Source organism: Mastigoproctus giganteus, chromosome 11 (genome assembly GCF_048544385.1).
Source record: "Mastigoproctus giganteus isolate SK-2022 chromosome 11, ASM4854438v1, whole genome shotgun sequence".
NCBI classification, from domain to species: Eukaryota; Metazoa; Arthropoda; class Arachnida; order Uropygi; family Thelyphonidae; genus Mastigoproctus; species Mastigoproctus giganteus.
In genome coordinates this window covers 89,724,967-89,738,836 of record NC_143585.1, presented here as the reverse complement: position 1 = coordinate 89,738,836, position 13,870 = coordinate 89,724,967, and the positions used below count along the sequence as shown (strand labels likewise).

The window sequence follows — 13,870 nt, the reverse complement described above, 5'->3', positions numbered from 1 at the left end:
TCTGCCAAAAATTTGGTGTATTGACTTCACCCGCTATCATTTTAATTGACACAAGCAAGCGGAGGGCAAATATCCGTTTGGAGACTTTTCTGTAATTTAGAAGTTGGGTGATATCTGAAGTATGTATGAGTGGTGGCAGTTTATGCTTGAAGAGGATCCACCGAAGAAGCCAGTACTCATCAGATGCAATGGATGTAATGCCATATTGCTCCGTATATACTGTTTGTAAATTGCGTGCGTTCAGTGGTCGTTTTTCTCTTTGCTGGGCGAAAAACTCGAGTTTCCAGAAGAAAAAATCATGCTAACCACGCCTGAGACCGACTAATTCTGCCACGTTGTGAAAAAAGCCCATAAAAATTCCTCATGTCATCGACTGCACTCGAACTCGGGTATTTTCAACCCGGTGTGGGGAGGGCTGCGATTTTACCAACTGTCCTACCCACGAGGGTGGAGGATGGGAGTAGAGCAGAACTTATAGTTTTGTCCCTGCACAAACGATGTATAGTTTTTCTTAAATCTAGTCTTGTTCCACCCCTGAACTGAGAAGTACTCTCTCTGTCATACTCGGTTGTTCGCCATAATAATTTTTTTTACTGTATTTTAATTTAACATTAAACATTAAATTAACATTAAACATTAGTCCACGATAATCAATGGACACTGCTCATCGTGGACTAATGTTATTAGTGGAGTCCATCAGGGTTCAGTATTCGGTCCATTATTGTTTTCTGTATTTATAAATGATATTGATGATGGTATATCAAGCTTAATGTCCAAGTTCGCAGACGATACGAAGGTTGGCAGGGCTGTCAAGGACACTACTGACACTATGCTGCTGCAACAGGATCTGGAAAGATTGAGCAGATGGGCTGAGAGGTGGCAAATGAAGTTTAACATTGACAAATGTAAAGTACTACATATGGGAAACAGCAACCCCAGAATAATATATCAACTCTGTGGTACTACACTGACAGTGGTAGAGAATGAAAGGGACCTGGGAGTGGTTGTGCAGGCAGATATGAAGTTCTCTGATCAGTGCAGACGGGCTGCAAGAGTAGCTCATGGTGTATTGTCAATGATATATAGGAATTTTTCTAGCAGGGATAAGTAGGTGATTATTCCCTTGTATAAGGCAATGGTCAGGCCATACCTAGAGTACTGTATACAGGTCTGGAGGCCTCATTTCAAGAAGGATGCAGAGCTGCTGGAACGAGTACAGAGAAGGGCAACAAGATTAGTGAATGGAACAAAGGGATGCTCTTACGAAGAAAGGCTTAAGTTTTGCAAATTACAGTGTCAGGAGACTAGGCACCAGCGAGGTGATCTGATAGAGGTGTATAAAGCCTTGAATGGTTTGAGCATGCTCAATGCTGATGGGATTCTTCCTCTTGCTCAGAATAATCACCTGAGAGGGCATAAATTCAAATTGAGGAAAGACAGACGTAGGATAGACGTGCGGAAATTTGCCTTTAGCCAGCGGGTGGTTGGTTGGTGGAACAGACTTCCATCCCTTGTCGTGGAAGTTGATAGCCTAAATAAGTTTAAGGCTCAGCTGGACAGATATTTCGAACGAACAGAGGGGTGAAGTGGAAGAAGTGGGTGAAGTATTTATTTATTTTTTGGCTGATCCTGCATAAGCTTGCTTTCTTGCATGAAATGCCTCTACTAATGCTAATGCTAATTTATCGTTTAATTGTACCATTATTTTAATTATACTCCTGAATTGATTAATAATTGACTCAAATGCTGTACTGTGTACGTATTCCAAGGTGAAATGCCAACTTTCGTTGTAAACTGTAATCTGGCTGATTTCATTATGTTTTGGCGGATTTTTAATACGAATTCAAGGTTTGCAACGTTGGTAACAATGTAAATGGAATTTTTTTATTTTTATTTAGCGTGAAATTTTGTAGCATGGAGAGGTTACTTTTGTGCTTATCTGCGCAATAAATTTGAATGAATGGATTATTTTAATTAAGTTTTTAATAAATAATATAGATTGACGAATCACCCGTTTATTTCATGCATTTTTTTGTTCCACGATTTTTAATTCAACATTTTATCGCAGGAAATGTGGACGTCATGAAATTGTGAGAGAATTAAATGTTATGAGTCCTCTAATTTACCGCGAATACTTTTAATTTTGTCATGTTAATGAATAGAGTAGTTTTTGGAAAGAATAAGAAAGGAAAAAATAACAAAAGAACAATTGATATTTTCATACTTGTTAACGGCTTTCCAATAAAGTGAGCTACGCGCGCACACAACGTATAGCAGGCACAATATAGCTTTAGCAGCCCTTGTGCCATTAAACAACAAACCAACAACAACTTATTCCAACAAAATATAATATCTTGGTGGCAGACTAGTGTTTCTTGCCACAAGGAATTAAATTTGTCCCTGCAAAGATTTCATCAGCATTGCTAAAGGAAGTAGGGTTTCCACATTTGACAAACGCAAGGTTACACTTTCAATAGTTTTTATTTATTTTTATTAATAACAAGATACACAACAGGTAACCATTAACAGTGTATCTGAGAGAACAGTGAACACAATTGATAACAATAATAAGATATGCCACAGTACGATAAACATTTATATAGATTCAAACATTAAAATCATATGTACAAAAGAGGTATGCATTAAGTTAAGTTACCGGTAAAACAAATAATAAATAAATTAATTAGAGAATAGGAAAATAATAGAACAAATAATAGTCATAAACTACAATAATTAGATGAGAGCTAGTCACTTTGCAGTTCAAACTTGTGGATGGAGTTCATCAGTGATTGGGAATTGTCAAAAAAGTCAGAGAGAGTCATTTGCTGATTCTGTTCAGTGGACTGAACTTAAAGTCAGTGGTAGCAAAGTCAAGATGAAACAGTGTAAGATTCCTCACTTGTCTGCAAGGAGTATTGAAGTTGATTTTACTAAAGTTCCAGTGATTACTTTGGTGGACACCTCAGTAGCCAGGTGGGCAGGAGCAGCAGTGCGTAGCATACACTTCTTGATTAGACCGGGGTTCGAGCCCGTGACCACCAAATATGGAGGATGCGGAAAGGTCAGGGAATAGCCACCGCATATCCCCAGAGCAGTATGGCCTTAGTTGCTAATGCTCCTAAAAACCAAATAACAAACGATTACTTTGGCTAGAAGGGTGATACCAGCAATAAACCTTCTAGTGCACAGAGGCCTCAGATGAAAGTAATCACACAGCGATTTATAATATTATATTTATCACAGTGATAAAATAGAGGATTATGGAATGTAAGGTAACGGACAGAATTTTTGGGACTGCTTCAGTTTTGTTAATCAAAGTCTTTGTGTGAGGATTCCAGATGGGCAAGCTGAATTCAAGGATTGGAAGAACTATAGTTTTATAAAGGATGGCAGAATATCTGTAGTTTTTGAACTTGTAGGTGTTCTGTTTGATAAATCCCAGTGTTTTGAATGCTTTGTTGGTGATTTTAAGGACATGGGCATCAAATTTAGTACTGCTTGAGAAGAGAATCCCCAAATCATTAACTTGGTCACACCTTTTGATGATCACAGAGTTAATAGTTGACTCTGTATTTATTAGTTATGGAGATCTGCAGGATGAGAAAGAGATTTTTCCACTTCAAGGGGTTAGCAGGCAAGTCACAATATCTGTGTGTACCATATCAGTTATCTCCTTCACTGCTGAGTAGATCTTAAGGTCATTTGCATAGAGAGAAACTTGAACATTGGAGGTGCAGATGAAAGAAGGTTGGTTGGTTGGGTTTTATTGGCGCATTAGCAACTAAGGCTATAATGGGCCAGCAGATGAAAGAAGGAAGATCATTTATGAATTCAATGAAAAGTAGCTTATTTAATATTCCATTTGTTAAAAATAAAGATAATGATGCAACTGTTAACCTTTTATGAGGAAGAGATTTGTTAAAATTGATATGTTCAACTTTGGTATCACTCATTCTGCAAATGTATAAAAAGTTAAGATTGTTTTAAAAAAATAACGTTAACTTGATACCGTCTTGTCACATCTGTGTATAACAGCAGATTTGAAACTGATATAATTGTGGCATTTTTGTATTAAATTTTGAATTTTTTTTTTTTGTTTTTAAATTCCAAGTAGTTTTAAATAATAATAAAAGAATGGCTTCCATATGGCCAGTTAAACAGTAAAACTGGCAGTTGGCCTCCAACTTCAAATCCATTTATTGGCCATTTTTTAAATTGTAGACTAACATACTGTTTATATCTAGAACAGAGAGGTTCATATCTGTCTGTACCATAATCCCAAAATTCCTTTCTTCCTGTACTATTTTTAATTTAACCTCTCATAGCATATAAATTATTTTGGAGTTATTTTACAAGTGTAAAACCTTTCATTGTGTAGCATTAAAATGTTACTACTTAGTCTGACCATCCCTGATGGAGTGCTCCTTAATGTTGGTTATTAATCACTCTTCTATTCTTCACATAACCAACAGATTTTGACATCACACCCTTATCCCATCATCACTGGCATGTAAAAAAATCAGAAACATCAATTTTTGAGAGACCCTTCCCATTCTGGGTGAGAAGGACAAGGGTAATGCTGAATTTGATGAAATTTAAGGAGTAGCTGGGTTAGTATGGGGGGGGGAAGAGTACAATAAGAGTGCATGTAGTTGTACATACAAGGTTTATTTTTATTCCCTACATTAATACTACAGCAATTTGTTTTGTTACGAGTCAGAAAGTGCTGATATCCAATTGGTAGGGAGTAATGTCAACAAATTTGTCCAATTTTGGGGAACTTAGATTCTAAACAAGTGTTCAGTGTTGATGAAATGGGTCTGTTCTGGAAGAAAATGGCAAATAGAACTTTTATCATGGAGGAAGAAAAAGTACTTGCTAGATAATAAATCATCTGAGAATCAACTGACTTCTTCTGGGAGGCAATACCACTTGGAATTAAAGTTGAAACAGACTTGTTTACGACTACAAGTGCCAAGAGCCTTGGAAGGCTTAGGCTTCTTGGTTTGAAGTCAAACAAGAAAGCATGGGTTTACAATGCCTTGTTTCAAGAATGGTTTTGCCATCCTTTCCTCTGTAAAGATTTACCTCATCAAGAACGGATTTTTAGAGGAGGCTTTGTGTTCTTTGAAAATGCTCCAGGTCAATGAGATGACCTTGATGGGATGAATTAAATAGGATACTTGGAGATGAAATGAAGAAAACCATTCCCCCCTCCCCCCATTGTTAAATCACTCTTGCAGCCTATGAACCAGAATGGGGTTGCTATTTCAAGCAATAATATTGTATCATATTCAGTAACTACTTGGAGGCCTACTTTAAGGGAATATTGAAAACTCTTCAATGTCAAGATTGCAACAGACAGAATTACAGTGGCCTATGGTGAAGTTAGTTTTTATTGTACAAATGCTACATGAAGGAACTTATGGCCTAAACATATATTTCAATAGCAGACACTTGAAGAAATGCAGGAATGGATTGTTCGGTTTGGAATTAGAGCCCTGTGATGTTGAAGATTTGTTGGTGACATGCATTGAAAAGCTCAACACTCAAGGCCCATTTGGCTTAATTGAATGAATTCATGACTTCAGAGGAGTTACCAGATGAAGAGATGGAGAAGCAGATTATTATGATGCCTCCAGGAATTTGCAACTCAACTTTTGGGTTTTAAGTTCCTGGTGTGTACATTGAGGATGATTCACTCCTTAAAGAAGTAAATTGATGGTATATTATATATTTAATCACTAAAATTATCATTAAACTAGTTTTATTGGTATTAATTTATCTGAAAAATGAGTTTACTGCCAAAGTTTAACCTCCCTGCAACTAATTATCATTTTTAATATGCAAGTTTGTTATAATATGCACACTCTTATCTGTTGTTTTCTGTCCATCACACTTTTAAGGACCCAATTAACAACTTTTATCAAATGCCCACTGTATACAAATAATTTTCTTAGCTTAATCATTACTCCACATTAGGTAAGGAAACCAGTCTTTTGTTTTTTCCCCTTAACATGTAATTATGACAATAGAAGCAACCTGGTGTGTAGGAAAGTTGGAAATATAAAATTCTTTATATTTATAATGGTATAAATCTTTATATATTAAATCTTTATAATGGTATAAATAATATTTATACCATTATAAAGATTTAATTTGTTGTGAATCACTTTTAAAGTACTGTAATGTAAGATACTATTTACATATAATTAAGGTATAAATGATTGCATTATTTTGTTCTCAAGCATTAATTTTGTTACAGGTTATTTTAAGATGAGTAGCAACTCTTTTTCAGATGATGGGAATGTCAGTGACACTGAAATCAATATATGGGAAGTTAAAAAACAAAAAAATTTGAAAAGTGATAGTGGAAAAGGTGACACTAAGAATCCAGAATTTACAGCAACAGCAAATTCATGTTCTTCATATGAGGTGCAGTCTGATTCAAGGTTTATAGGATTCAAAAAGGTAAGGTAATTGTAACTTTGTGTATGTGTGTATCTGTATATACATGAGAGTAAGGTATTTAACATATAGTTGAAGGTTTTATGTGAAGGTGTTGTTGAGAATTATTAAAATTGAGTGAGGTGGGAAGGTTAAGCAAATATTGTGCTGTGTGATGGTTAAATGTTATAAATGGCCATTTCTCTTCATGGTCTGATGTTATGAGTGGATCCCATAGGGTTTGTTGCTTGGTTCATTGTCATTTCTGATATTTATTAATGATACTTATGCAAGTATACCAAGTTCAATATCTAAGTTTACTGACGGTGCAAAGGATTACAGGGTGATTCGTGACAATAATCTGACTATGCTACTTCAACAAGATCAAGATTAAGCTGTTTGGATGGATGTAATGATAGCAATTGAGGGATAATGTTGATAAATGCAAGGTATTGTATGTGAATAGTACTAATTTCAGGATAACATACCATTTGGGTAACTCCAAACTCTACAAGCTGCTACTGCTATTACTACAAGGTAGTGAATAATACAAAGGTGATATAATACAAAGTTAGGCAGATGGGCTGAGAAGTGGCAATTGAAGTTTAACATTGACAAATGCAAAGTACTGCATATGGGTAGCAGTAATACAAGAGATACCACTGTGTGGTACTACACTTAGGGAAGTGGAGAATGAAAAAGACCTGGGGGTAATTGTGCAGTCAGATATGAAGTTTTCTGATCAGTGCAGACAGACTGCCAGAGGTGGTTATGGAGTCTTGTTAATGATATACAGGAATTTTACTGGCATAGAGAAGGATTGATTATCCCTTTGTATAAGGCAGTGGTCAGACCACACCTTGAGTATTGCGAACAGGTCTAGAGGCCTCATTTCAGGAAGGATGCAGAGTTGCTAGAATGAGTACAAAGAAGGGCAACAAGATTGGTGGGAGGAACAAAGGGGTGCTCTTACCAAGAAAGGCTTAAGTTTTGCTAGTTTCAGCATCTGGAGACTAGAAACCTGCGAGGTGTTCTGATTGAGGTGTATAAGACCTTGAATGGATTGAGCAGGCCCAGTGCTGATGGGATTCTTCTGCTTGCTTAGATTATAAACCCGAGGGTGCATAGATTCAAATCGAGGAAAGACAGTTGTAGAATAGATGTGCAGAAATTTGCCTTTAGCCAGTGGGTAGTTGATTGCTGGAACTGACTTCCATCTGTTGTTGCGGAAGTTGATAGTTTAAATAAATTTAAATAAATTCTAGACAAATATTTGGAGTGACTGGATGGGTGAATTGGAAAAGGTTTTTTTTGGCTGATGCTGTGTAAGCTTGCTTTCTTGTATCATATTGCCTCAACTAATGCTAATAATGAAAAAGTTCTAGGAGAGATTGATTGAGTGTATGGTGAAGCATACACTCGATCAATCCTATGCAAGTTATTGCTATGAATAAAAGGATGGTTAAGTGAAGAAGAAAGAGAGTGGTTATCAATGGGCACTGTTCTTCATGGACTAATGTTATTATTGAAGTTCCCCAGAGTTCAGTGGTGGGGCCATAGTTGTTTTCAGTATTTATCAGTGATATTGATGAAGGTATGTCAGGCTTAATGTCTAAGTTTACAGATGATACAAAGGTTGGCAGGATGATTACTAACAGTAGTCAGGGTGAGCGACTGCAACAAGATCTAGGAAAATTGGGTCGATGGACTAAGAAATGGCAGTTGAAGTTTAACATTGACAAATGCAAGGTACCGCAAATCGGTAGCAGTAACTCCAGAGTAACTTATCAGTTGTATTTTTTTTTTTTTTTTTTTTATGAGAACCCCAAACACGAGAGGTATTATAACCTATAGTACTTAGTACCGTGCTTGGGTTGGAGGTTGAGAAGACGAAAGAAGATATTTGTTGATATTGGACTTGAACTTCTGTAGATTGTAATTTTCAGGAAATATGTATGAAGGAAGGTTGTTCCAGAAAACGGCAGTTGAATGAATAAAAGAGGAGATGAAAAGTTGGTTCTGTGGGTTTGAAGTATGGTACTACACTTAGGGTAGTGGACAATGAAAAAGACCTGGGGCAATTGTGCAGTCAGACACGAAATTCTCTGAGCAGTGCAGACATGCTGCCAGAACACCTCACGGGGTTTTGTCAATGGTATACAGAAACTTTGCTAGCAGTATAAGGAGGTGATTATCCCTTTGTGTAGGGTTGCAGTATGGCTGATGTATGGTTACAGGATAGATTTGTGGAAGTTTACCTTCAACCAGCAAGCACTTTATTGTTGAAACAGGCTTCCATCTGTTGTTGTGGAAGTGGATGGGTTGAATAAATTCAAGGGAGAACTAGACAAATTCTTGGAGTATATGGATGGGTGAACTGTTTTTGGCTGATACCTGTGCATGCTTGCTTTCTTGCATCATTTGCCATTACTACTATCACCACAGTGAAGCCCTGTGAGCAGTGCAGTCTGCTAGGATAGTAAATCAGATTCTGTCAGTGGACTGGAACACTGCTAGCAGGGTGAATTGAGGCTTTAACTGGTCTAAGTGAGCCAAATTCTGATGTAATGTTGACTTTTTTATTAGCTTATATGCACAAGGGGACATAAATTTAATTTGCATAGGCAGTTGCAGAATAGATAAGTAGAAATTTGCCTTAAGCCAGAGAGAGTAACTCATTGTCAGAATAAAGCTCCATCTAGTGCTGTAGATGTAAGGGGATTGAATAAATTTAGAGTATTGGTTAAATTATTAGAACAGATGGGCAAATGAAGTCTATAAATTTTTTTGTTTGATGCTGTATAAGCATGCTTCCTTGGATAATTTTATCAGTACTAACTGCTCTCACTCTGAGTATAAACAGAAAAAATATTTTTTTATTTGTAAATAACAAAAAAAAAAAAAACCTCTGATTTTCAAGTGGATTACTAATTCTTAACAGGTATTTCAAAATTGGCTACTTTTTTTTGAAGAATCTTAGAAAATATTTTACACTTAAGTGTTTCTGTATGCAGTAAGAACTTTGATTTAATGGACTATATGGGATCAAGGCCTGCTAAATCCGATTGCCGATTACATTTGAAAGAAATTAATATTTTTGCTGAAATTTTTAGAATGTTATGAAAACCTGTTTTACTATGAAATAAAATCAAAATTTTGTAATGCTGTATCTTGCTGAAGAGCTTGAAAATTTTCCTTGTTATATAATGACTTAATAATGAACTAAAGCCATGATATGTGGTGAGTGAATAGTAAACTGGAGCTTATGCAGAGGCTGAACTTTTGAATACACTTTCTGGTGGGGGGGGGGGTCATCTCCCCGCCATTATATCGAGTGCACTCAAAGGCTGATGGAAGGTGATGATGATGATTAGGCAGTTCTTGACCTCTTGTACTCTCCACAATATGAATCATATAAAGAGCAGAAGACACAATAATTGGTTTTGCTTATAATTTCATAATAATGGTAAGAACTCTAAACATGACTTAGTGTAGCATTTTAACAGGTTGCTCCAGTGATCATAAAAGAGAAAAAAATGCTTTGTGCACTATTTTGGGTTTGCTATCTGATGCTGTATTTATAAATGAAATCCAGGTCAGTCTCCTCATTATTTGGAAGTTAAATTTGCTTTATTCTTAATTTAAATTTTAACTAATGTTAAATACCATCAAACCAAGGTACATTCATCATTCATCACTATGTTCTGATTGGACAAAAAGCTAAGTACAGTGGACATTGTCTGTTATTTCTAAGGTCTGTTAAATTAAGGTCCATAAAATCAAGGGTTTACTGTATATATTTTATAAAATATTTTCTATACAGTAAATTAGAATTTGTCATTAGTTTTAGTTATTTTTTTTGACAATAATAGTTAGTGAAGATGGAATAAATATTAACAAACAGCTATGATTTAAAATTATTATTATAATAATGCCAAAATTACTGTATCATTTTTAAAAAGTTGTTCCCCTGCAATGTACTCCAAAAGTAAATTCTGCAATTTACAGGAAGCTTTCAATTAAATATGAATAATTTATAGATTATTGATCCTCAATTCAGGAAATTCCTTTAGCTGTTCTGTTTCACCTTAATTTTGAGTTGTTTTCATCTGTAGTTCTCATTAATTTGGTTTGTTATGTGCTTGTGCTAATTTCATCCTTTTTTTTTCTTTTAGTAGAATTTCATAATTTTTAGTTACTTATCATGTGATAGAGTATTTGATGGGGATTTCTGTTGCATTCATATATTCAGTATCAGCAAGCAGACTTTTTAGCATTTAAAAAAACAATAACAATGATTTAGCCCTCTAGTAATATGCATAAAATGAATAATATGACTAAATATAAAGCTGCAAAGACCATTTAACACTCGTGTTAATAGATATAGAACAGCTATATTTGTTAACATATGTGCCAAATTATTGTATAATCAATATTTTTGACTGGCACCAGCCAGGTTCTGTGTGACCACTGCCAGGTTGAGAGCTTAGAAAATGAGTGATGTGTTAAGCAGTCTTGATACGGATGAAAGCATCCTTCTTGTGGATTTGGGTGGCTTATTACTCATCTTATAGAATTTAAAGGGTGCTCTAGAACGTGGTTCTCAACGTTTTTTTTGCTACTGGCCCACTTCTGAGTTTCATTCACCTCTGTGGCCCCACCCCTTATAATATCACATAAATTAAGTGATAATAATAACATATAAAATTGGTAAATGTGACTTTAACAAAATAATAAAATAAAATAAAAATGTAATAAGCTCAATGAAACAGCAGATAAAAATCTGCAAAAGTTAAAAGTTAAATATGAGAGAATTTGAAATACTTTTTGTATACTGTGCCATGGATTCAGACAGCAGATTCACGACCAAAGCAGGTGGCTAACTTGATGGAGTTGTTGATGAATGAAGTTTCAAGTCTGTTGATTTTGGAGAGTTTAGACTGAAGAGATGGAGAGGCTCTGGTAGTCCTAGGTGGATTTGTCAAAGAAATTCCCAGATGTTAAGGCAGTCACTGTGGCTAGTGATCAGAGTAACAAAACAAAACATTGAATCGCTTTGTATTGCCAGCTAAAAGTAACAGGCACTATTTCAATTTGTTGGTATAGTTGAGGTTGAGATGACACAATAGGGTGTCTAAGCTTGGCATTTAACCATCTGATGAGAAAATATTCGGCTGACATAATAGGCTGAAGGGTGGACTTAGAGATGAAAGACCAGATTAGTGACATAGAGGAAAAGAAGTAGGATGTAGATAGCAAAACATTTCTGTATAGTGTTTGGATTATGAATGACAGTGAGGCCACACTTCATAAACTAAAATGATGTTAGAATGGTAGATTGAAGCTGTGTGGAGTAGACTGTGATGAGAAGTTTAGAATCCTGATGTACTCCTGACATATTCCTAAGAATTTAATCTAGTTTATAGGAGGAATTAGTATAGGTAGGCTTTTAACTTCTAGGAAAGGTGAGATTGTTGAAGGAGCAAATAGTAGATATTTGGTCTTCAATGGACTGAAAAAAATGTAGTAAAAAATGCAAACAAAAATGCGTTATAATCCATGAAATTATCAATCATTTGTTGAGTCCTAAATGATGAATTGAAAAGGCTGACTTTGCCGGAAGGAGCTGGAAATGCCAGGAAAATATCAGCATAAGTGGTGAAGTTTCGGTAACTTGAACGAAAATAAGAGTATGGCTGAGAAGAACAAGCCTAAGTTAATGTTCCAAATACAGGCTGCAGATTTGTTAAAGAAGATAAGAGTGTATAAATTCATGTATTAATTTTTAATACAGGAATTTAATAAGACAACTATAGAATGGAATGTGCACTTTCCTTTCTTAGGCAAATTTTAACACATTTTAAAGCTCATAATTTAGTAAATTTTTAAATTTTTAAATTTCATAATTACACTAAGTTACGAATAGCTACTAATTGGAATTTAAAAGTTTTATAACTACTATATACCTGTTATAAGTTTCATCAAACCAAGCAGATTATTATGAGGTGAGTGCTGAAAATTGAGCTACGCTATACTTATATTATGATTTTGAAGAAAATATATGAGAATGCTACCTCCTTTATTAGACTAGACAAAGACAGTAGTAAATTTAAAATTGAGAAAGGAGTTCGACAAGGAGACACAATATACTTATCTGGGACAAGTTATTAGCTGTAATAATGATAAATGGCTGGAAGTCAAGAGAAGAATAAATTTTGGATGGATAGCATTCAGGAAATATAGTCACATACTGAAGAGCAATATCCCAGTTTGTCTGAAATGTAAAATAATGAATCAATGTATACTCCCCACCATGACTTATGGAAGTGAAACTTGGGCACTCACCAAAAGAATGGAAGAGAAGCTGAGAACTACACAGCGAAGAATGGAAGGAATTATATTGGGAATCAGACTGTTAGATAAGAAGAGAAACACGTGGATTAGGCAGCAAACTCAAGTAAAGGACATTCTTATCAAAACTAAAGAACTAAAATGGTCTTGGGCAGGACACATAGCTCAAAGACATGATTAGAGATGGACTAAGAAAATAACAGAATGGTACCCAAGAGGAGCTAGAAGAAAATCTGGAAGATAACAACGGAGATGGACAGATGAAATTCAAGAGTTTGTGGGTAGTAAATGGATGGCCATTGCACAAAATGGAAGGAACTGAAAGTTGCTGGAGAGGCCTTCATCTTGCAGTGGATTGAAAATGGCTGATGATGATACTTATGATCTAGTTGTTACATCACAGCACATAAGGAATCCTTAATATATGATCAGAAGATAAGAGTGCGATTGTAAAGTAACCATTGAACCACTTTCAGCAGGGTCCTGAGATGCAGTAATAGTTCTGGAGTAGAGATATCAGAAGACCAACAGCAATGGAGTCGATGGCAGCAGTGATGTTAAGGGAGAAGCAGTGCAGATTTTCCTTTTTCTTCCAAGTTGCATAAATTGTGGAAATGAGTGGAAGAAGATATTTCAATGGAACATGCTAAGATGCCATAGTAAATTGATGTTGGTCTAGAAGAAAAAATTTGCCTAGAAAGTTGTTTCAAGAGATTTTGTCTCAAAGATTTAGGAAAGGGGAGCAAATAGAGTTAAGCCTGACGCCATTTGACTCCTGTGGCTTTGCAGCAAATGCTTGGGGACAAGAGTAACTCCATAGCATTTCCAGTCTGGAAGTGCACTAGCTTCAGTGTGAGTTTGGTTGTAAAGATTTCCCAAGATGTCTAAATTATCATATTAGGCCACCTGAATATTTTTATTCATCTGCTGTGCATTGTGTATTATGTTCGTAAATTGTGTGTTCTATGGCTGATTTGCCTTTTTCTGGATGAAAAACCCAAGTTGCCAGGGTAAAAAACCTTGCTATCTACGCCTGAGACTGACTAACTAAGCCATGGAGTGAAAAAAGCCC

General features: G+C 35.6%; 1 protein-coding gene across 3 annotated transcripts in view; it reads left to right on the top strand.

The window, feature by feature from the left end:
• Positions 1–1,777: 1,777 nt before the first annotated feature.
• The window catches only part of LOC150078244 (protein FAM204A-like), a 76,647-nt gene continuing 64,554 nt past the window's right edge, over positions 1,778–13,870 (top strand). For 2 of the 3 annotated variants that reach the window (XM_090384774.1, XM_090384772.1), the window contains exons 1-2: positions 1,988–2,090; positions 6,266–6,471. In XM_090384774.1, the coding sequence (XP_090240900.1) occupies positions 6,277–6,471 (195 nt within the window). In that variant the 5' untranslated portion in view covers positions 1,988–2,090; positions 6,266–6,276. Of the gene's footprint in view, positions 1,849–1,987; positions 2,091–6,265; positions 6,472–13,870 lie in introns of those variants that run through there. The other variant, XM_090384773.1, reaches the window with a different exon arrangement.